At 50.3% G+C, this 27826-nt stretch overlaps 1 protein-coding gene across 9 annotated transcripts in view; it reads left to right on the top strand.

Annotated features, from left to right (window-relative positions):
• TAOK3 (TAO kinase 3) overlaps positions 1-27826 on the top strand; it is a 120312-nt gene that overhangs the window by 20649 nt on the left and 71837 nt on the right. For 5 of the 9 annotated variants that reach the window (XM_053279813.1, XM_053279819.1, XM_053279818.1 and 2 more), the window contains exons 2-5: positions 13028-13150; positions 17091-17301; positions 24550-24621; positions 27022-27123. In XM_053279813.1, the coding sequence (XP_053135788.1) occupies positions 17182-17301; positions 24550-24621; positions 27022-27123 (294 nt within the window). In that variant the 5' untranslated portion in view covers positions 13028-13150; positions 17091-17181. Of the gene's footprint in view, positions 1-94; positions 394-13027; positions 13151-17090; positions 17302-24549; positions 24622-27021; positions 27124-27826 lie in introns of those variants that run through there. The other 4 variants (XM_053279814.1, XM_053279816.1, XM_053279817.1 and 1 more) reach the window with 4 other exon arrangements.

The following is a 27826-nucleotide window of genomic DNA, read 5'->3' as shown; positions in this document are numbered from 1 at the left end:
TGCTTTGGCCGCCCTAAGTTTGGCTTTTCATGTTGCAGTACAGAAGGAGGCAGGCTTGGGGGAAAGGAAGAGTTTCTGCCCAGCTACATACAGTGGGAATTGCAGCCGGCTGGTTATTTTTAGCATCTGGAGTTATCTCATTGCGAGCATGAGTCTTTGTGGTTGCAGATGCTTGGAGTGCAAAGGGGGTGGCTGTTGGTGTGTGTGTGTGTGTGTGTGTTTCTCCTTGCTGGTTCTCTTGGTGCAGCCCAGATCCTGTCAAGCAGGGAAATTGCTTCGAGATGGTTGGGCAAGAGGGAAAGCTTCACCTCCTGCTTTGTGAGCATGCCATGGACTTCCTGTCTTGCTCTCGTTTTTGTTTCCTTGCTCAGTGAATTCTCTGTCCAAGAGCAGGTAAGACCGCCCCCCCCCGCACCCCTTCCGTGATTGGGATCTCGGTTGTGATGTGTCTCTTGCTTGTATCTTCACTGTCTGGTAAATAAATGTGAGTCGAGCTGGGGCTTTCTTCCTGGGTAGGAAAGGCACCGTTCCTCCCCCCCCCCACCGCCCCCGGTTGTGTCTCAGCTTCCAGTTGGATACGCGGCTCAGGATTGCTACCTGCTTGGCATGAGCTTACAGTCTTTAGACGGCATCCCATCTCTGCGTGCATTGTTGTTGCCATGGAATGTGGATGTTAAGAGGGGCTCGACTTTTCTTCAAATGATGATGCAAGTTCCTATCCCTCGCTGTTGTTTTGAGGTGCTTTGAAAGCATCCGGGCCGGCTGCTGAAGGGGGCTGGTGTTCAGGGCTGCTTCTCTCCCCTCCCTGACGAGTGTGGCTGAAACTTGCTGCTCCTCCCTTAGCCTCAGCCCATCTCTGGCTGATGGGATGCTTGTCCTGCCAGCTACCCAAGTTCTTGGGAAATAACCCAGGTTTGGGGCAAAGAATAGGAGAATGTTGGAGTCGGAAGGGACCCCGGAGGCCCTCTAGTCCACCCCCGGGCTCAGTCCCGGACCGGTGGCTGCCCAGCTACTGTTTGCCAACCTCTAGCCAAAGCGTGTCCAGCACTTCACAAGGCAGACTGTTCCACAGTCAAACCGCTTTTACAGCTGGGACGTTCTTCCTGATGTCTCGTCTCAGTCTGCTTCCTTGCCGTGTTTGACCCCCTGATTCTAGTCTGGCCGTCAGGGACAACGGAGGACAAGTCGTTGTCTTCTGTGCAGCATATTTGGGTATCTTCTCGCCCTTCAGCTGCCCCTTCTCCAAGGTCAGCTTGCCCAGCTGCTCCTTGGACCATTCCACACAGGCCTTGGTTCCCAGACACCCCCCCATCCTCCCCCCCTTGGGTGCCCTCCACTGACCCTGTTTCAGCTTCCTAACCCCCTCCTCAAAGTACGGGGCCCGGAACTGGACACAGGAATCCAAGTGAGGCCTGGCCAAGGCCAAGGAAGAGCGGAAGGGTTGCTTCCCACGCGTGGGGCGCTGTGCTTCTGAGAGGGCAGCCTAGGGTGGCATTTGCTTTCTGAGAAGCTGCCTTGCGCTGCAGGTTAGGTTCAGCTTTGGCTGCCAGCGAAGACACACAGCTTCCTTTTCACATCTGCTGCTGCCGCTGCCAGGCCAGGCCAGGCCACGCCACATTGCCCGGTTTTCTTTTCTGAGCATATTCGGAGCGTAGAAAAGTGAATTGCCTTGATGGTCCGCAGCTTGGGCAATTGATCTCTGCGTATGAGGGGGTGGGTGCCGCCAGTGGGAGAAGGGGGCTGCACGTGAGTTTCCTGGAGGCTCCCTTCCTGGCCGGCCACTCCTGGGAACGGACCCTGGATCAGGAAGGCTCTTGTTTCCCAATGGGTATTCAGCTGCACCCTGTGGCTGCTCTCCTTTTAAGGGTCAAAGGAAGAGAGGCCATCTACAGCAGAACAGTACTGGCTGCATTCTCTGAATACCCTTCTCGGGGTTCAGACAGTTGCATTGGTCCAAAGCTCTCTGGGGTCCCACGTGGGGCTCTGTGGGAGGAGCGGCTGCGTTGTTCGCAGTGCTGGCTGCGTGGAGCTGCCTTTTGTGATGCTTGCACAGTCCACGCGTCGACTCTCGGCAGGTGCCTTGAGCACGCAAATCAGCCTGGGTCCATTCTGTCTCAATCAGCCTGTGGTGGCGATTCTGTCTAAGCTTGCCCCAGGAGGTGAATCACTGGGCTTCCTGATCAGGGATTCTAGTTGTCGGATGCAGTTTTGGAAGTTTCTGTAGTTTTCAAAACTTTGCCGTGTAGTTTGCTTCTCCTCCTGCACTCTCCCCTCCAGAAGATCTCCGTGAAGAGGCTTTGTGCAGATTTCAGCAGCCAGTTGTATGGCGACGGGGTTGGGCAAACCTTTGGAGGGTGTTACTGTTGGCTGCCAGCCAAGCCCAACTGCGTGGGAGAGTGTCCGTGCAGTATCCCAAAATGGACCTGCCAAGAGAAATGGCAGCCATCACTATTAAGTGGTAAACTGTGCCGTCAAGTCGACTTCAACTCCTGGTGCCCACAGAGCCCTGTGGTTGTCTTTGGTAGAATACAGGAGGGGTTTCCCATTGTTGCCTCCTCCTGCACAGTTTGAGATGATGCCTTTCAGCATCTTCCTAGATCGCTGCTGCCCAATATAGGTGTTTCCCATAGTCTGGGAAACAGACCAGCGGGGATTCGAACCGGCCACCTCTGGCTTGCTAGTCAAGTCATTTTCCCACTGCGGCATGAGGTGGTGGGTGTATCGTATTGCCCCGAATGGGGTAGCAGTTGAGCAGGCCAAAGTCTCAAGGTAAGACCGTCCCTTCAGAAGCCCTCCTGGGCCTGCCAGTGAGTTCCTCAGATGGCAAGGTTCCGTTTGCTCTCATCAAAACCTTTTGATGTACTAGGCAGAGTTTATCTTATTGGTGTCATTGAATTGCTTTAAAAGCAGGCCTCCACCATAGGAAACTGATCCTCCAGTTGGTTTGTTCCAAGGTGTCCCATTATAACCCAGTTGTTATAAATGAGAGTTGTTTCTTCTAAAGCCAGATATATCGGAGGCAGGGGAGGCTGAGAGGGAAGAGAACATCTTCGTCCAAAGGTGTCCTAGCTATGAGCACCATTGCTTAGTTTCTAGTTTTGAAAAGTTGCAGTGCCTTAGTCCAGGAAAGGGGCAATTCTGTCTGTCCTAGAAACTCGGCAAGATTCTCAGTTCTAGCCTTCACCCACGATTCTTTTCAGATTTCAGTGTGGGATTGTTGGTTTGTTGGGCCCAAGATCTGTCCAACTTTATTGATCTATCTTGATCACTCAAGCAGAGACATACAAGCCGTAAGTGGCAGCCAGAGGGGTCAGCTAAGAGACGTACTTTCAAGTGTAATTTGTTTTTTAAATATCCTATATAAGTGATAGAGACCAGGAAGACCAAAATCCCTTTTCTGAATGGGCAATTATAAATTGGCATAGCCCATGCATGCCATTTGGTTTTGGGGTGTTTCAGTCACCATCGGCATCTGCTAGTGAGTCTGTCCATCCTGGAGAAATAAATATTGGGTGGTTAGGAAGCTTTGGAAAACCTTTCAAGCAAGGAAGCACGTTCATTTGGGTTGCATTCACCCAGCCCTGTGATGACCACTCTGGGGTCATCTGTTCAGCGCTGAGGTTGGCAAGCGGCTGTCCAAATTGGTTTTCACCAAATCTTTCATGGTGACCAGTATTTCGAAGCACTTGATTTTTACATGACCGTCCTCCAAAAGACCAGTTTTGGTGGGCAGGTCTCCCCAGTTCCAGTTAATTTAATTTCCTGATGACCAAATGTCTGGATAATTGCAAGCAGCCAAGAGAGAAGGTGGTTCTTGGCCCGGAAGGGCCTCGTCTGCCTATAGCTGAAGTCTGACTTTCTGCTGAAATCCCCGAAGCCTTCCTAACGGCAGGTGGCAAAAGTATCTGGACCGCTTAAACAGGTGGGAACACACTGGGTGCTTTCTGCTGGGCCAGCTGAAGTTCCCACTGGTCCCTCTTGGCGATGGGTGTGGAGACGGGAGCTCCATGAATCCCCTTTCAGTCCATGCAGTGGTCAAGCCAGCTGTGGCCTGATTCTGTGCCCCTCCGCTTGGGAGGACAGCAGAGGCATTTGGATCTTCACAGGGCAAAGGGGGGCAGGGCATAAGTGAGGGGTGTCAGCCCTGCAAGGGGAAGCCGGATTATCCAGACGAGACCAACAGCAGGGGAGAGGGAAGGAGCGAGGCTAAGGCTGGGCCAAGCTAGTCGGGTCCCAGGAGGAGGCCTCCGTTTCCAGCCGAGACACACGTGTGCCTGGAAGAGGGCTCCAGCCGGGGAATGTGGGTGAGCCGGGGTTCACCGTTGAAGGAAGGGAAGTGGCCTTGCTCCCCTCTTGCCCTCCGTCTGTTGCCGGGGGCAAGCCGCTTTGCAGCTGGCTGGCTCGAGTGGGCTGGCCTGCCAAGGGCATCCTGGAGGCGAATATTCTGCTTCGAGGCCGAATGCTTTGTTTGCTCTGCGACTCCGGCTGTTTTTCCGCGCAGATGCTTCCAGAGAGCTGTCCACGATGACCTCGGGACTCTTCCCTCCGCGGTTACAGTGAATGGCAAAAGTTCAGCCGTGTGCATGAGCCGCTCTCATTACTTCTCCCAGTATATACACTGCCTGGCATTTGTCAAGAAGGAATGCCTAGCATTGGGCTCCAGTTCTTCCAGCCGCCCAAGGGTTTGCTCTTCTCCGCCCTTTGGGTAATGCCTTTGGTAACAACTCTTGTGGTTTTTTAAATTATCATTCTGCAGTACAGAGACAGAGTTTACCTGCCAGAGCCTTTGGGGGCAGCAAGCTTTAAAAAATCCCAAGGTCTTGGTCAGAGGTCTCTTCCAGTGCTGCTGCTGGAGGTTTCAGGGAACATCTGTACTGCAAATCTGGATGGAGTTTATATCCTATTTTTAGCAGCCGGGCCTTCTCCCAAACATAAGCATTCCAAGAACTATAGAACTGAGATGCTGAGCCAGCCTTTGCCAAACTACAACTCCCAGGGTTCCCTGTGCATGACGACTGAGCCCAAGCCTGTCACGTGGGTGTGCCTGCTACTGCAGCATGGGGGCCTCAATGTGGCGCCTGCGTGAGCAGCCTGCCCCTGCCCCTGACTCAGCCGCTCTCCCCGCCCCCCTTAAGAGCTCCCTGTTCTCTGTTACTCATAAACATGCTTTCAACCAACCCCTTTTATGAGTGCCCAAACAGATTCATAAATGGTTCCAGAGAGGGAAATGTGGAGCCTGCGTTGCTCTTTCTTATTCACAATGTGTCATAGGCTTCTTGTTTTCGCATCCCTATTTTTCTCTGTGTTTGTCTTTCCACAGTAGCGTAGGATGAACACAGGTGGACGGTATTCAGACCAGCGTTGTGCACACGGAAAACCCTCCTGCGCGTGTGTGTGTGCGGGGGGAGGGGAGGGGTGATGCTTCCTTGCAGACCATGGTGCCTCCTCCTGAAAATATGTCCCCGAGGTCCCACATTCACCATGGACATATTTTTGGGAGGCTCAATGGGCTGCAGAGGGAGGGGGAGAGCAGCACAAATTGCCCCTTGCCTACTGGCCTGCGTGGGACTGCGTTTTTAGGCGCACACAGCATTACAGAATCATGGAAACTTAAGCAACGTGTTTCCAATCTAAGAGTGCTTTTGGAGCACAAGTAGGGCTCGGAAGGCTTAGCCCCTTTCTGCAACAGCGTGTGCACAGGAGAAGTTGCTCACGGCACACCGCCCCCCCCAGATGTCTTCTCCTTTTCCTTCTCATGGGAATTGCTTGCGATTGTGCTCTCTCTCTCTCTCTCTCTCTCTCTCTCTCTCTCTCTCTCTCATCTCCCATTTCTTTTCAGCATTTTTTCTTTTAGGATTTCTAGCTAATTTTTCTGAGCTCCTTAAAATCAGCTTTCCCAAAATGCAGAGTTCATGTCTGAATACCTTCAGCCCTCTCCCTCCCCCTCCCACTTGATAACATGAATTCCAAGATGGCATGGTCTCTTTCCCGCAGGGATCCCCCCACTTTGACTTCATCAACCAATTCTTCTATGTTATTATGGGCAACTCATTTCATCTTCTGCCCTCTGAAAGATGAAGTTGTCAGCAAGGGAGATCAAAAACGGATTGGACTTGCCACTCTTGGCAGATTTAGACTTCCAGTAGGTACTTAAAGTCCCTCAGTGTTGCTAAGACCTGCCTCTTTCAAAGTGTGTGAATCTTTCTTAAGAAAGCATGGTCTACGTCTTCCTTTTGGTCAGGTTGTCTATAGCAAATTCCTACAATGGTGTCAAAGTTTTAAGCGATACCTGTCAAATCATACTTGCTGTACTTGAACAGTGGATTATAGTATCTTCTACTGCCCCTTCTATCAGGTTATGCAATATAAATTAATATCATTATTAATATTAAGTATTCAAGAAGAATTGATGATTTTTACATTATGCTCCTCCTTTCTACTCAGCAGTCTGATGTCACAAACAGTGTTATATTCTATACAACAGCTTGTAAAATTTGCAAACTGTATGCTAATAACTACTGTAGCCAATTACACTCTGGTTAATTTGATTTTTACTTATATACTTTAGAGTTTTACCATATGTCTGTATGCACAATTTCTTGTTCTGCTGTTACTGTTGTTTCTACTGCTGATCAGTTTTTCCTGTAACAGAGATTTCCAGATGTTGTTGACTACAATTCCCAGAATCCTCAGTCAAAGGCCATTACAGATGGGGATTCTGGGAGCTGTAGTCAATAACATCTGGAAATCCCTGTCTGTTACAGGGCACATTGGCAGCAATGCTCTTGTATTTTACTACCTGAAGCTAGTCTTTGACCATAATAACCTTTTGATTTGGTTTGACCTGCCTTCCTGTGTTGGGATTTCAAGTTCCTTTTGTTTGTTCCCTGTAGTCTGCACGGTAGTGTGTCGGCCCTGGAGACCATGGGTATTGCTGTCCTCTGGCTTCCTTGCTGCAGTGAATTGTGGATTTCTGAGCACCCCTTCTCTACTTTGCTTGTGTCTTTTGGCCCCTGTTTCCTTGCCCCTAGTTCTTTGCTCTGTGGTACAGTGCTTCTGCCTTCTTCTGCCACTGGATCTGTTTACCGCTTTTCTGACATGGTTTGCAAGGCACCTACCAAACACGGTCTTCCTATTCCTCATGAGGTTCTATCTATCACCCCATCTAGTTCTAGGAGTCCATGCAGGTAGTGTGGCCCATGGTCCAAGAATCCAATCGACACCGACTCGAGGACACACTTTACTTTACTTTCCCTTATGCTTAAAGTTGGGCGGGGGGGAGGGGCAGCCAAAAGAAGGGCAATCGGAGAAGTGAAATTTCTCAAGAGGTTTCCCACATCCCTTACTGGAATGACATGCAATATCAAAACGGAGCATAACACTGTATGGGTTCGCAGCATGAGGAAGAATAATTTTGCTTTAGAACAAGTAGTATAGTATCAGACAACTATAACTGAACTTAGATGGGTACCTTACTCCTGGAACAAGAAGTATTCTAGATTCGTAGACTGACTGTCCCCACACAGTTTGTAGGCTGGTCTTGTTGTGGGTATGCATCTGCATGTAGGCGCGCCTTCATGAATGCTAGACCCAAGCCGGACTCAAGCATGGAAAAGAAGAAGAGGACCCCCCCCGCCAACTGCCAATCATTCTGTGAAAAGTCTGGCTTGGAAGCTGTGATTCCTTCACCCGCAGACATACAGGTGAAACTTGGAAAATTAGAATATCGTGCAAAAGTCCATTAATTTCAGTAATTCAAATTAAAAGGTGAAACTGATATATGAGACAGACGCATTACATGCAAAGCGAGATAAGTCAAGCCTCAATTTGTTATAATTGTGATGATCATGGCGTACAGCTCATGAAAACCCCAAATCCACAATCCCAGAAAATTAGAATATTACATGGAACCAAGAAGACAAGGATTGTAGAATAGAACAATATCGGACCTCTGAAAAGTATAAGCATGCATATGTATTCAGTACTTGGTTTGGGCCCCTTTTGCAGCAATTACTGCCTCAGTGCGGCGTGGCATGGATGCTATCAGCCTGTGGCACTGCTGAGGTGTTATGGAAGACCAGGATGCTTCATTAGCGGCCTTCAGCTCTTCTGCATTGTTTGGTCTCATGTCTCTCATCCTTCTCTTGGCAATGCCCCATAGATTCTCTATGGGGTCAGGTCAGGCGAGTTTGCTGGTCAGTCAAGCACAGTACACTGTATACTTTTCAGAGGTCCGATATTGTTCTATTCTACAATCCTTGTCTTCTTGGTTCCATGTAATATTCTAATTTTCTGGGATTGTGGATTTGGGGTTTTCATGAGCTGTACGCCATGATCATCACAATTATAACAAATTGAGGCTTGACTTATCTCGCTTTGCATGTAATGTGTCTGTCTCATATATCAGTTTCACCTTTTAATTTGCATTACTGAAATTAATGGACTTTTGCACGATATTCTAATTTTCCGAGTTTCACCTGTAGACACACGCTCTGGTCAAGGGAAAAAAAGCTATACTCGTCACTTCAGAATGATCACAAGAACTGCTATATTTGTGTGAAGTATGCCCAGTTTATCTGCGATTACACGTATGCATATGCTATTAAAAAATTGAGCCTGGTGGTATTGTCACAATATTTTGGATATACACTTGAACATATTAATTTCCCAGCTGCTTCTCTGCAAACGGTACTCAGTTAAAAAGCAAGATTAGCATTTATATTAAATGCTGCAAATATTTTCCCCGCGTTCCTTTTTTAACCCTAACTCACCCACTTCTCCCTCAGACTGCCTTGTCCTCTGACAACAAATATTTATATACTGCTTTCAACAGAAGTTTCCAAAGCGGGTTACATCAATATAAAAATAGACTTCTTCTCCTCCTCTTTCCTCACTTGTCATCCTGATGGTTGAGTGGTGCACATTTTGAGTTTCAGGGCCCTCTCCTCGACTCACCTTGAGTTGGCAAGGAACTCTATGGGGCAAGTGAGTTGCAGCATGGAGGCTTGTTGTGTGTGGGGAAATGGTGCTACGTGGAGTAGGCGGCTTCATTCACCACACACCGGATGCATGGGTCACCCTCAGGGCTACTGGCAAGGACTCTTGTGCAGAAGCTCAAGCACAGTTAGTGATGGTTCATCTGGATGCCCAGCAGCATCTGCTGAGTTTTCTGCTGAAGGCGTGTGGCAGCTCAGCCGATGAAGTGAAGGGAATCTGGCCCTGAACAGTGTCTGGATTAGGACCACAAGGACACAGCTGTCAACCTCTGGCCTCCCTGGGAATTCATTTGGGGGTAGTGGGAGAAGAAACCAACAGAGCAATCGGAAGAGGGAGGGCAGAGGAACTCTTGCTAGCAATAACATTAGCTATTCTTAGGATCTCTCTCTCTCTCACTCACTCACTCATATATCCGGAGAGAGAACTGTTTAGCTGATTGGCTTGCTCTGTCGGTTTCTTCTCCCACTAGCCCCAAATGAATTCACATGGAGGTCAGGGGTTGGCAGTTGTGTTTCTCTTGCTGCAGAAACAGGGAGGGAGCCAAGCACAACCCTAACCCTATTCCGTGTCTGCAGATTGCATCAGAGTCCCAGGACAAGCTCACCAACGCGCTCCTTGGAGGAGTCCTAATATGGGGCGGGGGAGCGCGCCTAACATTTCAGCTCTGCTTCGCCGCCACACCCTCCAGGCTGAGCCAGAGAATGCTGGCGCTGGGAGAGGAAGGATGAATAAATTGCCTGTTAGAACCATGTACTTTCCAGCTTGCATTCCTTGCCGCTTGTGCAGATGTCGCTTAGCATTCTGCTCCAAGCCCGGTGGGGATAGGAAAGGGATTTCAGGAGCACTGATGCTCTTGTCGTCTTCCTGCTACACACTTTCCCCATTAGAGCCATGGTATTCTGGCAGAAGGAGGCTTTCTCTCTCTCTCTCTCTCTCTCATCTTGGTGGAGATTCTACCCGAAGACTTTGCTTCCTTCCTTCCCTCCCTCGCTCCTTCCCTGCTTTTACATTTTGTGAAGAGCCGAGGTGGGATTAGTATGAATCATAGAGAATGATGCTGTAACTATAGTATTATGATCCTCTCTGTGCCAGTTACGAGCCCCAGTGGGCTCTTGACGTGACTAATCTGTGTGGGCACTCAGCGTGGGGCTGTGGAAGCCAGTTGAGCTACCTGTCTTTAGAGCTGCATTCATCCAGCTGAATCTGACCCTGCGAAGTTGCCACGGAATCTGAATCCGCGATCGCATTGGATAACCTCAGAGCTGGAGAAATAGACCAGTTGATGCCTTGACTCTCTGATAAACCTAATTATGGTGGGTGAAATCTACAGGTGTGGAATCGTGTGCCGACAAGGAGACAATTCCTGACTGGCTTGTGGAGCGTGAAGGGTTATCCATCATGGGGGACTTGATCTCTCGTTACAGCTGCCAAAAAGCCTGAATACAGAGAAGAACATATTCCTAGTACTGTTGTTTCTTCTTCTTCTTCTTCTTCTTCTTCTTCTTCTTCTTCTTCTTCTTCTTCTTCTTCTTCTTCTTCTTTGCAAGATAACTGCCACAGAGATGCTAAGTCAAGATGTCCGGGGATTCTCCTCTAGAACTTGGGCCTGGGTGAGGCTGGGTCACTCTGGGGGGAAGGCATTCAAAGCAAAGTGACCGCGGATGGGAAACTTTGCGGAGAGGCTCCATCGTGTCAAGAGTGCTGCTCAGAAACGTGAGGGTGCGTGTGGGGAGGATGTTTTGCCTAAGGCTGGCCGCACCCGCTTCTTCGGTGGGCATTGATGATGCACAACTTTCATCTGCTTTCCACAGCAAGCAGAGTGCATGCCACTCACACACACACACACACGCACTGAGCATCTTTTGGAAGGTGACTTGAAGCTCTTGTTTGGACTGGCTCTTGGTGGCGGGGATCAATCTGAGTGAAGGGTCTGTTGTTCCCTGGATTTCATTTCACTTTTATGGGTGTATCGATACATGGCTCAAGTTCTCAGGATGGATGATACAGTATCTCTTTTGAGGAGAGGAAGGAACATTTCCGGTGGCTTAAATTTGACATGCGATGCCTTAAATCAAAGCTGTTGCATTGTTTCATAAGTGGTGAAGGTGCTCTACATACCGTCCGTGCAACAATCATGTAAGGTAGACTACTAAGGTAAAGTGTGCCGTCGAGTCGGTGTTGACTCCTGGCTCACCGCCTGGAGTCTTTGGAGGAGGCGGCATATAAGAAAATTTAAATAAACAAGTAATGGTGGGTAGTTCTTTGCAATCCAGCTTCCATTGACTTTGACGGAAGATAATGTGACTCGCCAGTTGAAATCCAGGGGACGCACAAGTGCCCAACTGTGGCTGGATCATGCCCATATAATGCCCATTCCCTGTGGAAAAACCCAGAGATGGATCAGATGGCCATGAGCAGAGTCTTTGGGGGGCTGTCCGGGTATTCGGGCAGTTCCTTCTCCTCCTGCTGCTGCTTTAATGCTGCGCGAACAATGTTGGATTTCAAGCTTCTTCAGTCATTCCTAACACACAGTGACTTCGGGAAGTGCTGCCCCCTCTCACGGCCCGCACACGCCCTCCTACTCCGTTTGCTCTTTTGCTTTCTTTCCTAGTGATTTTGTTAGTGCTAGGAAAATAATGGGAACATTTTAAAACTTTCCAAGCAAACGTTCTCTCAGTGACGTCTCTTCTGTAGGGTGTAACGCTTTTCACACTTGACTCATCGCTGAGCTGCTCTCTTTCTCTCTTTGCCTTCACTCATTTTAACTCTGATTTGTCATTCAGTTGTTTTAACCACAACGCGACTTAACAGCGGCAGGTATGTCGTCACTAATGTTGCCTCAAGGGGGCTGACAGCAGCCTATAAGAACTAATTGGCTGGAGGTCTGGAGGTCTTGGGAAAGGATGCCATTGTCCTTTTGCAGGTAGTGGATTGGATCCTTGGAGGGTCGGGTTCAAAACTTGTCACAGTCTGGAGAAGATGGCTGGGTCAAGTGGCTGTGAAGCCACCGCCTTGTCACATGGTCTGTTCCTAAACTGAGCTTGGCCTCTGGTTTGCTTCCAAGTTCAAGGGGTGAGTCAGGGGCTGTAGAGAGTAGAGACTGGAACAGAGGAAGCTGCCTTCTAACGAGTCAGACGCTTGGTCCATCTAGCTCTGTATTGACTACACAGACTGGCAGCAGCATCTCTAAGGTTGCAGGCAGGAGTCTCTCCCAGCCCTTTCTGGAGATGCTGCCAGGGATTGAACTGGGGACCTTCCACTGGCAAGCAGGCAGATCCTCTTCCACTGAGCTATGGTCCTATTCCCTAAGGGGAATACTTTACAGTGTTCACACATGCAGTCTCCCATTCAAATGCAAACCAGGGTGGACCCTGCTCAGCAGCGGGAACAATTCATGCTTGCCACCACAAGCCTAGCTCTCCTCCCACGAACCCAGGAAATCTAGGGGACTCCTGACTTCTCTCCTTATTCGCTTATTGTCTTACAGGGTTATGGTTGTTGGTCTAGTTTTTTCAAGCTGTGCTCTAAGTTGGTTCAGAAGCCCATCAAAGGTTTCTTGGTGAAAAGACCAGTAATAGTGGCCAGGTTTTGCTGCAAGAGAGCTGCATCGCTTTATGGCTTTCCTGCTTGACAAGCAACTGGCCCTGTTCAGGCGGGGATTCGAACCGACAGCCTCTGGCTTGCTAGGCAAGTTAGGCCCAGAGTCCATCATCTTCACCATGAGCCCCACTGCCCATTGAGATCGTCCAGAGAGGTTTGTCTGTAGTTGCCACCAGTAAATTAGTTGCTAATCCAATAAGCAGGGCAAGATAATGTATTAAGGGGGCTAGCTGGAGCATATAGGGGCCAGTCATGCGGCCTTGAAGATCATATGCCAGCTGCATGCATAGTGCTTCACAAAGAGTGAAAAGATGGGTCCGTCTGCTGAAAAGCTCACCATCTTATTTTATTTTATTTTATTTTATTTTATTTTGAAAAGCTTATTTGTATAGTGCATTGCCTGTTTTTAATTGCTGCTGCTTTCTCCCAGCCCCCACCCCCAGGTCAGAAGACCAGTTGTGTAGAGTCCAGGGAGACGCCAGCAAAGGAAACATAACTTTCCCACTGAAATGGGTCTGAGCCATAGGATATGGTTGACCCCACAGTTACCCAGGTATGTCAGAATGCCCTTACTGCCATGGCAAGCGCTTTCTTCCTTCTGGACTCCTCTCATGTCCATGGTGGTCAACTTCTGCAGTTCTGTTGTCATGAGATCTAAGGAACTGTGCTCTTCTCAGAAGAGGACTAACCCAAACCCATTCTCAGTCCGGCCAAAAGCAAATCTCAAAACTTGCAAGCCCTGCAGACTGTACAGCCCTAGGCTCAGAGCTTGTTCCCACCCGGATGGCTTCTCTGCTTCCTCCCCTAAGTGTGCTTCTTGTTCAGAGGTGAGAGTGGGGAGGCCCAGGACTGCGGAGCCCGCTGCTGGATTTTTAGCCGGGAAAGCCGCCTGGGAGGGACTGGTTCTGCATTTGCTCCGGCAAACCTGGTTGCAAATTGCTCCGAGCTTTGCTGTGCAAGGACAGAAAACCATGACGATAGAGTTGCACCTCGAACATCACGCGAGGAGGCCCTTCTGAATCCTCTGCTGGGTTTGGAGGGGAGCGGGGGCCTCATCAGAGTGGCCTGTGGAGGAGCCAGGGGACTTGCATGAGACACTGGCCGCCGGGGGCCTTGTGGCTGGTGGCCCTTGCTGCTGTGACTTGTCTTGCCATGCGGGGAGCGGTGGTACTCGGCTGGGGCAGGGCTCCCTGCTCAGAGCCACCCTGAGAGGCTTGCCTGCCCTCTGCATCGCCACGCTTGCCACCTCGGTCTGGGCAGCCGCGTTGTCTTTGGTCCCGTGCACACGCACAGGCTGGCAGTGTCCGAAGGAGGCCAAGGTGAGCGGCCTCTGGAAAGTGCTGCAGAATGGGCAGCCGCAGCCACAGGGAAGGCAGGCAAGGGGGAGAAGCAGAAGCAGCCGTGGGTGCAACAGGGTTGGACTGAGGAAGGGCCAAGGGTGATGGTCCTGGGCAAAAAGCACTGATGGCCAGCCTCTGCCTCCACCTTGGAGAGGGGTCCACCGGGCCTGCCAGCCACAGAGGAGGCTGTTGCTGGCCCCACCCAGGAGGACAAGCGAGCACCCACAGACTCTGCCGGCCGCTGGCAGGCTTTTTGCTTGGCCCGTGGTTTCCCAGTCCGCTTGTTCCTTCCCCGCTGAGCACTTTGCTCTTCCTTACCCCCCTGCAAGGCAGATCAGTCACCGCGTCTCAGCACCATCTCTCCAGTCCCCGTCAGTCAAAGCACTTGGGTTTCAGTGCGTAATCGCCGTCCGAAGCAGAGTTAGCTAGGACGGGGCCGCCGCGGAGTGCTGGCGCCTCTGCTGGGCGTGCCGAAGGCGGTCCCTGGTTCACGCCCTGGTGGCAGCGGCGGCAGCAGCGGCAGCCGCCTCCTCTCCAGGCAGGGCTGGGGAAGACTCCCTCCTCCTCCTAGAACCATGCGGAGCCGCTGCCAGTCTGGCTCGACCAGGCCTGCTCAACCTTGGACACCCCCCCCAGCTGGTTTTGGACTACAACTCCCATAATCCCCAGCCACAGTGGCCAGTAGCCAGAGATTATGGGAGCTGTAGGCCTGCATCCGCAGGGGGGCCGAAGGGGAGCAGGCCTGGGGTCGGCCATCCTGAGCTCGATGGGCCAAGGCTCTGACTCCCGAGACGGCAGCTTCCTAGGTATTGGGAAGTCAGACCCACTCAGCCGGTGGAACTTGCAAGTCGACAGTTCTCCCACTGAACTCAAGGGGAGACAGTCATGGCCTCTGGGGGAGAGGGAGGGAGGGAGGGAGGGAGGGTGGGTGGGTACAGCACGGTCCAAAGCCTACTGACTCAGAACAGACGTAAGCGTTGCCAGATTAAGGGAGATGTTTCCCAGACTAGTGGAAGCCGCTCTCTCAGGCAGCAGCGATAGAGGAAGATGCTGAAAGGCCTCATCATCTCAGACTGCGCGGGAGGAGGCAACAGTGGGAAACCCCTCCTGTATTCTGCCAAGGACAACCACAGGGCTTTTCTGTGGGCGCCAGGAGTCGACACTGACCCGAGGACGGCGCAACTTTACCTTTACTCCCTAATGGGGCATTTGTGATTGCAATTCTCATTGGCAAAGAATTATCTCCGCCCTAACAGTTGCTCGTTGATATCCCCACAACAACCCTAGAAGCGGGCAGGTTGAATTTTTGTTGGAAAGCAGCACGTAGATATCCGTAGGAGTTGGCCCTGGTAGTAGGTGACTGCAGCAAGTCCAGAAGTGCACCTCGGCAGTGCCTGAGCGGATGGGAGCCTGGGAGGGAGCGTGGCCGGGCTGGAGCCAGCGGGCGAGCCCCACTCCTCCGAGACAAGGAAGGAGGGGGCCGTGCCGGGAGAACAGTCGTTTGGGGAGGCGTGCTGGAAGTGGGGCGCCCGGTGCAGCGGTGCAAGAACCGCCCCTCAGGGGATGGCGGAGGCAGCCAGCAGCCTTTGGGCACCGGTTGCTTCTGGGCGTTAACCCCCCCACCCCCCCCACCCCCCGTGGCTGCCCCCTGCCCCGCAGCTTGGCTGTTGAGGAACACACACTGATTCCACTCCTCCTTTCTACACTAAGATGGGCATTGAAGTGTCTGGAGTTATCCTAGGTTTGGGCTGCACAACTTGTGGTCCTCCAGCTGTTGTGGGACTACAACTCCCGTCATCCCTGATTATTGGCCACTGTGGCTGGGGGTGATGGGAGTTGTAGTCCAGCATCTGCAGGAGGTCAGCCCTGCTCTAGGTAACCTCCTAAGTTTCTAGTCAGTTTTCCTGCAGGAGATCAATTAGAAGTATCAGCTGGGCGATAGTCATGTCTTGCCCAATGCTAGCTGGTTTTTCCGCAAACCCAACAAAGACCTTGATTGATGACCTGAGTGGGGTAGGGGTGAGCCTCTGTTGGCCAACCCTATTAAAGGGAAGGAAAGGGGGTGGGGTGGGATTCTCCTCCCCAGCAGATTCAGATTGTGGCACGATTTAATCTTCTGTCGTGGTCATTTCTGTCTCTCTGGCACCAACTTGCCTGTAGATCTTGGCCCTGTCTATGAGCTTGGGTGCTCTTCTGGCTACATGCTCCTGGCCAACAGCGCTTAGGATGGTGGCTGAGAACATCCTGCCTCATGACTGTGTGGCTGAAAGGAAAGCCAGTGTGCTGTGGGGGCTGCAGTCCCTTGCCGTTCTGTGAATGTTCATGGAGACCTGGCTGTGGGTCAGCTGGAAGGTCAGGAGGCTGGGGGTGAGGGAGAACCTTTTGCCCTCCCTGCCAGGTCTCTCACAGTTGGTATGAATGACCTGAAGAGACAAGAGTGCATGTTAAAAATAGTAGTCCTTTCCCACCCTTACTCACAGGGCCACATTCCTGATAACTCACCTTCTCCCAAAAGACTCCTCTCCAAAGGCGGACAGATCAGTCGCTGGTAATGCACATACCCACATTTCTCTCCGCTGACCCTCACTCTCGGAACATGAGCAGAAACAGGCTGAAAAGGAACAAACACACCCACCCTCTTACAGCCCTTTCACTGTGAAACACGTTTTATAGTCATTGGTGTTATGAGGAAGGAGAGATGATTGTTGCAGATAAGTCCAAACTGAAAGCAAGAGGCTTCAATACTTGGTAGTCTAGAATCTCCTCGTCAGCATGTAAATGATTTACAAAGTCCAAACCATCCCCAAGCTCAATGAAAGTGGTACACAGAATAACTTTAAGCAGTGGGGGTGGCCTGTAGCCTGGAACCAGCCCCTGAAGCCATTGAGCCGGACTCCCAGCAGCCTCTCCGGTTTAATCAAGGTGTGGTTGGAAATGCCTGCTTTTTTATTGTTGCTTGTTTTTATATTGTTTAGCCTGCGTGTGGACAGAAAACTGTATTGCAAAACCTTTGACAACAAAACAAGCCCCTGTAATTTTTATGTGGTGTGTGTGTGTGACGTCGTTTCCTTGAATCTCCGTATAGAAGGAAGCTGAATAAGAACGGATTGAAAGGCTGAACTGGTTGATACCATTTTTTCCTCTCCACTAAAGGTTCTAATTTGTCACCTACCACCGTCTTGTCAATGAGGGAAGAAACTGACGGGGAAATTGAGCAGGCAGCACAGTCCTAATCCTGTTCACCATGCGCAAAGGGGTACCAAAGGACCCGGACATCGCTGACCTATTCTACAAAGATGATCCTCAGGAACTGTTTGTGGGTTTACACGAAATTGGACATGGAAGTTTTGGAGCCGTTTACTTTGTAAGTAGTTCTCGCTCTCCCCCATTTATTATTTATTTATTTACTTACTTACACGGTCAGACAGGTGTTATTGACTGGTTTGTTTTATCCAGACATCGAGTCCTTCCCAAGGACCTGGGATGGCTGAATTTTATTATCAGTCTTGTTGCTGTCATTATTATAGATATCGTCGCAGAATATAGGCTGTTCCCAGTAAAGCTGCTTTTTGTAATTGGCTGGTGGTGATTTCTGTGGCCCCGATGGTGCTGAGGTGCTCTTCAAGGTCTTTTGGAACTGCACGCAGGGCGCCAATGACCACTGGGATGATTTGGGTCTTCTTCTGCCACAGCCTTTCAATTTCAATTTGTAGGTCTTTGTATTTGGTGATTTTTTCTATTTCTTTTTCTTCTATTCTGCTATCCCCTGGTATTGCTTTGTCAATTATTTTAACTTGTTTTTCTTTCTTCTCGACTACAGTTATATCTGGTGTATTGTGTGGCAGATGTTTGTCTGTTTGTAGTTGGAAGTCCCATAATAATAATAATAATATTTTTATTTCAATTTCTATACCGCCCTTCCAAAAATGGCTCTGGGTGGTTTACACAGAGAAATAACAAATAAATAAGATGGCTCCCTGTCCCCAAAGGGCTCACAATCTAAAAAGAAACCTGAGATGCACACCAGCAACAGTCACTGGAGGTACTATGCTGGGGGTGGATAGGGCCAGTTTACTTGTAAGTGTGTTAGCACTTGTGCGGGCGGCGGGGGGGGGGGAGGGATGCGTTTGTCACTCCCACCGTGTCGATAGGGCATCTGTTATGCATGTGGATAGGTGTGCAGAGTGTCGCGTGTTGGGACAGCTGCACACTTGCCCTTGCAGGGCAAGTTTGCACGACCTACATCCAAGTTTGCAGTTTGCACGACCTACATCCAGTGTGGGTCTGGGAGTTGCAGCCACCAGTCCTCTGCCACCAAGTGACAGGTGCCGTGTGCAGGAGGGGTCTGCCTGCCTGCCTGCCTCTCCCCCCCACTGCTGACAAGCCCCCCCTTTCTCTCAGCTGGAATTCCTCTGTGCATATTTGGGCAGGGGGCATGTTTTGGCTGGCAGTGGCAGTGGCAGAGAGGAAAGCTGTGGGTGGGGGCAGGGGGCAGCCTGCCACAGTGAGTGGCTTTTCCACTCTGGATCGCCTCGATCGGCATTCTTCATGGCAAGGCCCAGGGGCCAGTGGAGGCCCCCCTCAACCCTGATGTGGCCTGCTGACTAATACTTTATTGCGCTTGTGTGAAACTTCGGCCCAAGCTGAATACAGGGAGCCTCGTCATCTGCGCTTTGACATATCCGCAGTTGGCTCTTAAAGACCCAGATAGGAAAATAGGCAAAATTTGCTTCTCCATGGTTTTGAGTGGCCAGAAACTACCTGGACTTTTTTCTTTCTTTTCATTTTTCTGATGTGTAGACCACTCTCAACCTCCGTCTCTGGGCGTTATACAACAACATAAAACAGATTAAAAATGAAGACCTTAAAAATAATTTAAAACCACAGTCCAGTTAAAAAGCTTGAGTGAAAAAATAAGTCTTTAGAGACTTTTAAAAAGTTGTCCAAGATGGGGAGGCTCTTGTTTCAGCAGGGAGCGCGTTCCAGAGTCTCGGGGCAGCAACAGAGAAGAAGCGTCCTTGCATAGCCACTAGATAGTTCTTTTTTTTAGAATGTGAGCCCTTTGGGGACCGGGTGCCATCTTATTTGTTTGTTGTTTCTCTGTGTAAACCGCCCTGAGCCATTTTTGGAAGGGCGGTATAGAAATTGAATTATTATTAATAATAATAATAAGCCAGTGGCAATTGCAGACAGACCTCTCCAGATTATCTCAGTGGGCTGTGGGGCTCATAGCGAAGATGTCATTCTCTTAAATACCTGGGGCCTAAGCTGTTTAGAAGCCACCTAATGGCGCAGCGGGGAAGTAACTTGCTTAGGGAGCAAGAGGTTGCTGGTTTGAATCCCCGCTGGTATGTTCCCCAGGCTAGGGGAAACGCCTCTGTCGGGCAGCAGCCATATAGGAAGATGCTGAAAGGCATCATCTACTATTGCGGGGGAGATGGCAAGGGTAAGCCCCTCCTGTGTCCTGCCAAAGAAAACCACAGGGCTCTGGGGTCGCCACGAGTCGACACCGACGCAACGACAGAACTTTACCTTTGAGTTGTTTAGAGCTTTATAGGTTATAACCAGCATCTTGTGCCCAGAAACATATTGGTAGCCAGTGTTTAGCTCTTCTTTTGTATAGGAGTAATATGGTCTCTCTGAGATTTATTGTTTATTTATTGTTAAATTTATATACCACCTTTCATTAAAATAATCCCAAGGCCCAGAGGCTAACCTGGCTCCCACATTCTGTACCAACTGCAGCTTCCAGACTACATTCAAAGGCAGCCCCACATAGAGCACATTACAGTAGTCACATCTGGAGGTTACCAGCATATATGCCAATGTTATGAGGTCGTTTATCTCAAGAAACGGATGCAACTGGCGTATCAGCTGAAGCCATTTGAAAGCATCTCTGGCCACTGCCTCAACCTGGGACACCAGGGAGAGGTTGGGATCCAGAAGCACCATCTTATTTGTATTCAACTTCAGTTTGTTGTCCCTCATCCAGCCCATTACCATCTCCAGGCAGGCATTTAGGGAGGTTATGTCTTCTCCTGATGATATTGACATGGAGAAATAGATTTGGGTTTCTCAAGGGGGAATCTTCAGCCATTTTGGGGGTTTGGGGGGACATTGCTAGAGAGCTGGATAGCTGGGGTCTCCAGCTTCTCTCCTTCTCTTCTTTCTGCCCCCCTTGCTTTTTTTGCCCTTCTTCTTGTTGTTGGTTTTAGGAGCCTAAACCCCCAGTTCCCATTGACTCAAGATTCCGTTATTTGCGGTTTCCGTATTCGTGCCTAGAGGCGAGAACGGAACCCCCCGGAATAGCGGGGGCTGCCTGTACTTGGAACACTTCCCCTGCCATCCTGGAGAGACCGTTCTCACTGGGCAGTGCTGCCCTTTCTTTGCCCGGTGCGGAGGGGCTTCTCTAAGGGAACTGGAGCCCTCGGCACCCTCTGGGGAAACAGTCTGCAGCGAGTGCTGGGAGGCATCGCCCTCCCCAGGGCTTCCCTCCTAGAGCTCTGGAGAGAGGCCTCCGTCTCTCCGGAAGGGCCCTCCCAGCACTGAGGAGAGTGCAGGACTGGGTGGAGGTCAGCCTGGTGGGGAATGGCTCCCACATGGAAGGCTTTTTTCTCCCCTCCCCAAGTGGCCCTCGCTTGGAAAATAGTGAAGGTCACCGTCGCATAATGACCCCAATGGAAGAGCCGCTTCTGCGGCTTCATGTCTCTAAGGTCAGGCAGTCGCCAAGTTCAGCTGCTGGCACTTTTCTCTGCACTCCCCTTTGAGGGAGGGGCCAGTCACCCTGGCCTGCCTCACCGACTGCAGAAGGCGTCTCTGACTCCGTGGGCGTCTTTCACATGAGCCAGCCCCTGCCTCCATCTGGGGCTAGGCTCCCATAAGCAGCCCCCCCACCGAATATTGTCCCTTTCTGGTTATTTAAATGGTGGCCAAGTGCAGAGGCACCCCTTGCTCTGCCCTGCAGGGGAGAAGTGGCAACTACGGTAGGTTCTCGAGCCCTTCTTGGCTGCCAGGCATGCAGGTCAGCCCTCACTGCCGGGCGGGGTGGGGGCACAACTTGGGCCTCCCTGCAGATGTTGGAGTGCAATGCCCATCTCCCTGGCTGTGAGCCACTGCTCTGGGGGATGCTGGGAGCCGGAGTCCAAATCCAGCTGGAAGGCTGCAGTTGCATCGACTTGCCTCGCAGGTGTTCCAGGTCCTTGGGGGGGGGAGGGCAGCAATGAGCACCTCCCTCTGAGCCAGGGGCGCTCCTGCTCAAGGCCCTTCTGCTGCTGCGTCTTCCCAGGCTGGCGTTTCCACGGAGTTCTGCGGCTGTGCATGGACATAGAGCGGGCCTGCTCCACTTAGGCCCCCCCAGCTGTGTTTGAACTACAACTCCCACAATCCCCAGCCACAGTGGCCATTAGCCAGGGCTTGTGGGAGTTGTAGGACAACATCTGCAGGAGGGCCGGAATTGAGCAGCCCTGGCATAGTGTCCTCTCCGTATTGTGTCCCCCCCCCCCCGGTTGCCGCCGAGAGGGAGAGCATTGTGCTTCAGCCTGCCAAGTGAGTCCGTGGCGGAGGCAGGGCTTGGCCCAAGGGCCTCCTGGGTCCTCATTAAAGGCCCTGCCTTGACACTGGCGGGGTTGCTCTGCATCACAGCGGCAGGTTCCTCTTGGGAGCTGCAGAAGATGCTTGCCTGCCTGCTCTCTCAATGAGGTGACCCAGTTTTGCCCATGAAGCGGCTTGGGCTGATTAGCTCCTCTGCTCGGCAGAGATGATGCCACATATTCCTTGAAAAGGAAGCAGTCCCTGGAAGCTGCCTGCCGCCCAGCATTACTCGCAGCCTGTCTGATGAGCCTCTTCTTCCAGCATAAGAAGTCCCTGGCTGGGGATTCGGCTTCCATGGGAAGGCGAGAGATTGGAAAGCACCTGGTAGAGCAGGCTGGGCTGGGGAGCGCAAGAGGACCCTCCGGTGGTCCTGGCCTCGTGATGCTTCGGGAGGATTCCAATCAAGCTTCGTTTTTTTTGTTCTTAGCAGAATCATATAGAACCATTGACTCATTGGAAGTTATAAATAACACTTTCCAGCCATTAGCAGCGTTTCTCTTCTAAGGTTCTGTTTTTTATTTTATTGCTTTTAAAAGTATGCTGTTTTTTTAAAAAAACAATAAATGGTCTTAACAAAACCTACTTAAAGCATTAAACATGAAAACGCCAAACAGCATGTAGAATAAAAGAGTTATATAAACATAATTCTGTTATATAGAAATAATTCAAATAAAATGCAATTGAATTCAGCTGCCATTATAACCAATCCAAAAACCAAACTGGGCAGACACAGAGAGAGACCTAAACCAGAAAACCCTAACCACCAAAGGCACAAATAATCAGGACCAACTTTGCCTGGCCCTTAAAGGATACCAAGAAGGGACCGGGCGGATCTGCCTTGGGAGACCGTTTCACGATCGGGGCACAACCAATCTGTTTTATATTTGCTGAATTTCCACCTACAGACTTGGGATTGATAACATTTTAAAAGTCTTGCTATAATTCCAGTAAGAATTCATCTCTTACTGTGTGTGTGTGTGTGTGTGTGTGTGTGTGTGCGCGTGTGCGCGTGTTTATTTATTTATTTGGGGGGGTGAGAGATTGTGTGAAACAACGTCATACTTCCTGATGACCTACAGATACCAAATTTTGCATACATAATCCTGCCACTGAAATTAGCTGAATTTGTTTGTTTATTTTATCATATTTTTATACTGCCTGATATGTACATCTCTAGGTGGTTTACCAAATTTAAAATAATATTTAAAAGTCAACACAGATTAAAATACACAAGACACAATAAAAATGATAGTATAAAACAGTTATTAAAACAAATTATTAAAATTAATTCTAATTAAAAGCACTACTTTTACACCAGATTATGCATAATGAAAATTTATATTTTGGGGTGTAGTTGTTTCCCCCCCAAAAAAATTCTGAATATCATACTTACTTACAGACACCAAATTTTGCATGAACACTGCTGACACTTAAATGAGCTGAACACAATACCTTTTACACTGGGCTATGCTTGGGGACATGTTTGGAAAGATTTTTTTTTTTGTATTTTTAGCAGAAATGCTGAATTAATCGTAGTTTAGCTGTTCTCAACAGATTTTTAGCACTCCGTCAGATCAATAATTCCAAAATGACATCATGCCCCAAGCAAAGCAGAAAAGTTGTCTCTGATCAAATTCAAAACATTTATTTATTTGTTTGTTTGCTTATTTACTTATTGGCCATATGTGGTCATTATGCAATACAATGCGTATTGTTTGAAGTTGACATCCTACCAATTCCAAACTGTCCTTTTACTTTCCTTTTGCTGCCACATTAATAAAAAATTCCATTCCATCTATTTAATTTCTCCCTTGAATCTGCCTAGAAGTGTAGCCTATGCAAAACGGCTTTGCCTGTTCAGCGATGGGCCTCACCTACTAGTACTTAGTATCTATATTTTCAAAAATGCCTAACCTGTAAGGAGTGGAGGGGGTTGTGGGTCTGTCGGCCCCAACTTCAGCACCACCCAAGATGCCAGTCCTCAGCCCTGACTCCCTCCGCCGTCTTAATCCCCTTCTGCAGAAGTCTGCTGCTGCTGCTGCTTCCAAAGGATGTTCAAGGCAGGCACTCAATTGGGCGGGTCTTTGGAGGGCTACTGAAAACTACTGAGGGTTGCCCAAGTCATGACTCGTTCGAATGATGTGTCAAGATACGATTGGAGCGTAAGTGGGGAGGAGGAAGAGAGAGCCTCACGGGCAGCATCCAGCTCATTCCAGATGCTTGGCCACCGCCTTGGCCAATGCCTTCTGCATGGGGCATGCAGCCAGGTCAAGAGAACCGGCCTCTGTGGCGCAGGAAGGAATAGGACTCCGGCCAGAAGCAGTGGCCAAGAGACTCGTGTGCTCCTTTCAAGCTGCAGGCACTCCTTGGTGTAGGGGTGGGGTTCTCAGTCCAGGCCCCCAGCTTCCCTACCCCCAGGGCAGGCAGCCCTCTTGAAGGCTGAGCTGGTTGGTAGGCTCTACGAGACTGAACGCTAGGCAATTTCCAGGGTGGCCCAGGGCTGCTCTGTTCAGGCACTCAAGCTTTGGGGAGTGCTGCTGCTGCTGCTGCTGGCTTTGCTTCTGTGGTGGGAGTTGCTCTCGGTACCCGGCCAGAGCATTTAGCGTCTGGGCCTGCTTTGTGGCAGAGTCTGTGCTGCTGGTGGCCACGGGTGTAAGTCCTCGTGCCAGGCTAGATGCCTGGCCAGCCCTTTGAGGGAAAGCTGCAGGCATGCTGGACAGGCGGGGGAGGGAGAGTGGCCGCTGGCATCCCACACACCGCCCCACCTGTGTGTTGCCACCACCTGTGCCCTGTTGGACAAACACCCGGGGACGGATCACTAGGCACCTGCATTCATGCAGTTCTGGCCTGTTTGTGCAGCTGCGCTCTTGAGCAACTGCCTGCCTGCGCATTGTGTTGGAATGCATGCAGGATTCTGCGCAGAATGTCAGCCGCTCATTTTTGCACCTTCCGCTGCAAAAACAGAGCGTGTGTTTCATTTTCTTCTCTTCTCTTCCCTCCCCCGCCCCGCACCCCTCTACAGGCCACCAATGCCCGCACTAACGAGGTGGTGGCAATCAAGAAGATGTCCTATAGTGGGAAGCAAACGAACGAGGTAAGAGAAACGAGGTAAAGGGGAAAAATAACCCTCTGCAAACAGCCATCCTTGACCGAGCTGCCTGGGCATTCGGGCAGCAAGGCAGAGGATTCCGCAGCCCTGTGCCAGCTGCGTATAGAGGAGGAGAATGCATTTCCCCATAAAACCAGATCATCAATGGCTCCTCGGTAAAGAAGAGTGGAAGTGTAGACACTGAGCTGTTGCAGCACTAGAATCTTTACAGGATCTGAAAACGACCAAAGTTCGAAACAAGATATCCCTCAAGGCCTGCATGTTAAGGTTTGTATTGGAATGTGAAATCCAACCTTCCTTTCCACACCTCCCGAAAACAAAGCTTCCGTTCAGGCCTGGTATGATACGGTTTTCCATACTGTCCCTTGACCCTCCGACATGCTGTGTCTTGAGTCCACCTGCATCACACATCTCACCATACTTCTGTCCTGAATGTGGTTCTGCCCACCACCACTGCCTGTCCTGCTTTGCCGTGGCCTTCAGCAGTGGGAATGTTTGTGATGCCACTGTAGCTCTCTAGTGCAGCATTTATATTAGTATTATGACTTCCCTTTGATTCTCTCTGTTAACAGCTTGCAGCTTTCAAATAGCCAAATTTCTAGTAGCTAACTCATCAGACTTAGTAGGCCACATAGTGACATTTGCTCTAAAATATTCTTTGGACTTGGCCCATCCTTTCCTCAGACCATTGGCCAAGGCAAAAAAACCCTCCAGTGTTGCAGGGAAATTCTGTTCAGAAATCATGCAACTCGTAGAATGTTGCCCAGATTTCCCTTCGTTGTGTAACTCTGCAGTGTTGCATATATTTGCTTAATGTGCATATTTCCTTTGGATTGCCATATTGCATCACCTATTTTATTCAGCATTCAAAATACATGCAATCTAATGAAGTTTTCAGTATTGGAGCTCATTTGAATTAAGGTTTGCCATGATTTTAGTTTTGCTTTATTTTGCCTTGATTTTATCAGCCTCAAGGGCAGTTGCTGCACCCTTTTAAAAATTGCGTTGTGATGACCGGTAGTGTTAAGCAAACACATTTGAACTCAGCTGACTTATTCTGATTGCCCTCTGGTAACTCTTCGCCTTGCAAAGGCTCTACATCTTCAGCAAAAAAATAACTGGCAGACAAACGACTTCCCAGTTCCTTCTGCCAAAAAGCTGTTGGTGGAGATGAAGCTGAGAATCTGTTATCCACATTCCAATCAGATAAAAGACTCCACCTGAAAGAAGGCGGTGCTGTCACTCCGCGGTGGGGAAGGCCCGGAACATCTCCTGTCAGCCAGAGCAGGCCATGCCGGGCTGGAGGGACTAATGGTCCAGCTTCTTTAGTTAAGAGAAAATGTGACTAAGGGGAAATATGATAGAGGCTTATAAAATTAAGCATGGCATGGAGAGAGAGATTTTTCTCCCTCTCTCACAACACTAGAACCAGGGGTCGTCCCATGAAACTCAAGGTTGGGAAATTTAGGACCGACAAGAGGAAGGACTTTTTCACGCAGTGCATAATTCATCGATGGGATTCTCTGCCACGGGATGTATTGATGGCCACCAGCTTGGATGGCTTTAAAGGGGGCTTAGACAAATTCACGGAGAACAAGTCTATCAGTGGCTGCTAGTCTGGATGGCTATAGTCCACCTCCAGGCTCAGAGGCAGGATGCCCCTAAATTCCAGATGCAGGGGAGCAACAGCAGGAGAGAGGGGAAGCCCTCACCCCTGCCTGTGGGGTTCTCAGAGGCATCTGGTGGGCCACTGTGTGAAACAGGATGCTGGACTTAATAGGCCTCCTTGGGCCTGATCCAGCAGCAGGGCTGTTCTTATGACTCTGTGTGTAAGGCAGCTTTCTGTGTTCATAAACTGCATAAGGCAAATGTATGTAGCAGAGGAATGTGGCATTTGGGCTGAGCAAAACATTTTGCTTTTTTGTGTCTGAAATTCTGCAGTGGTCTAGAGCAAGCAGGAGCCTGTGGGGTCTACTTTCTTTTTACTAGAACCCTAACCATAGCCTGGTGTAAGGATGATCTGCAATGGAGTACAGATTTAATTTGGAGTTGCTACAGATCAGAGATCTCAGCAGCCTAATTTATGGGAGAAAGGCCCTTTCAGTTCTTGCTGTTAACATAGAAACACAGGAGGCTGCCTTCTACTGAGTCAGACCCTCGGTCCATCTAGGTCTGTATTGTCTACCCAGAATGGCAGCGGCTACTCCCAGGTTGCAGGCAGGAATCTCTCTCAGCCCTCTCTTGGGGATGCCACCAAGGAGGGAACTGGGAACCTTTTTCATGCCAATGGGCCCGAGATCCTTGCGGATCTAACAGGAGATCCTGCCTTCTACGAATGCAAGGCCTGATGTGTGAATTGAGTTCCTCACCCCTTCTTTTTGGCAGAAATGGCAGGACATCATCAAAGAAGTCCGGTTTTTGCGCCAGCTCAAGCATCCCAACACCATCGAGTACAAGGGCTGTTACCTGAAGGAGCACACTGCCTGGGTGAGTCCTATCCCTGCTCTGGCTTCTGAGCCCAAGAGGCCCTTATGGGCAAGCCCTGGCTTGCAAATGCAACACGAAATCCCTCACTTGCCTCATGCTGACCCCTGTTGCTCCAAGGCAGTCGGCCAGTCTGCAGCCCTCGTGGGAACTGGGACGGTGGCGGGATTGGGGCCCACTGCTGAGTCTTGTTTGGGGTGGGGGTGGGCGACTGAAGTGACGGCAAATGGGTGTGAATGATGGTGCACCCACGGGGATGAAGGAAGCCCACCGCTGGGGCTGCTTGCCCATTAACGGCACGGTTTCCTCACGCACGCCTTGTAGCCGTGCTGAAATGGTGCCTACGGGCTTCCCCCTTTGCCCTTCCTTCTTTTGGAGGGTGGGCATGGATTTCTTGCCCAGGTGAGTAGGCAAGGCCTGGCCCCCGCTATGTGTCAGGTGTTTCACAGTGCTGGCTCAGTGGGTGGTGGGTCCCTGTTTTTACCGACTTGGAGGCTGATGGGGCGGTGGGGGGGTGGAGCTGCCCATGGCAAGCAAAACAGAGTTGGAAGCATCTCTTGAGAGAAGGCCTTCCAGGTGGGTGATGAGCAGAGACGGGACCCCGGTTATCTGCGTTGCTGCAGACCTTTTGGCTACAGTTACGCAACAGCGAATCCCTTGTAACTCAGTTTAACTGCCATGGCTTCCCTCAGAGAATCCTGGGAAC

The sequence above is a fragment of the Hemicordylus capensis genome, chromosome 15, assembly GCF_027244095.1.
Source record: "Hemicordylus capensis ecotype Gifberg chromosome 15, rHemCap1.1.pri, whole genome shotgun sequence".
Classification (NCBI taxonomy): domain Eukaryota; kingdom Metazoa; phylum Chordata; class Lepidosauria; order Squamata; family Cordylidae; genus Hemicordylus; species Hemicordylus capensis.
Note: the sequence above shows the minus strand (reverse complement) of the source record. Positions and strands in the feature narration are given on the sequence as shown.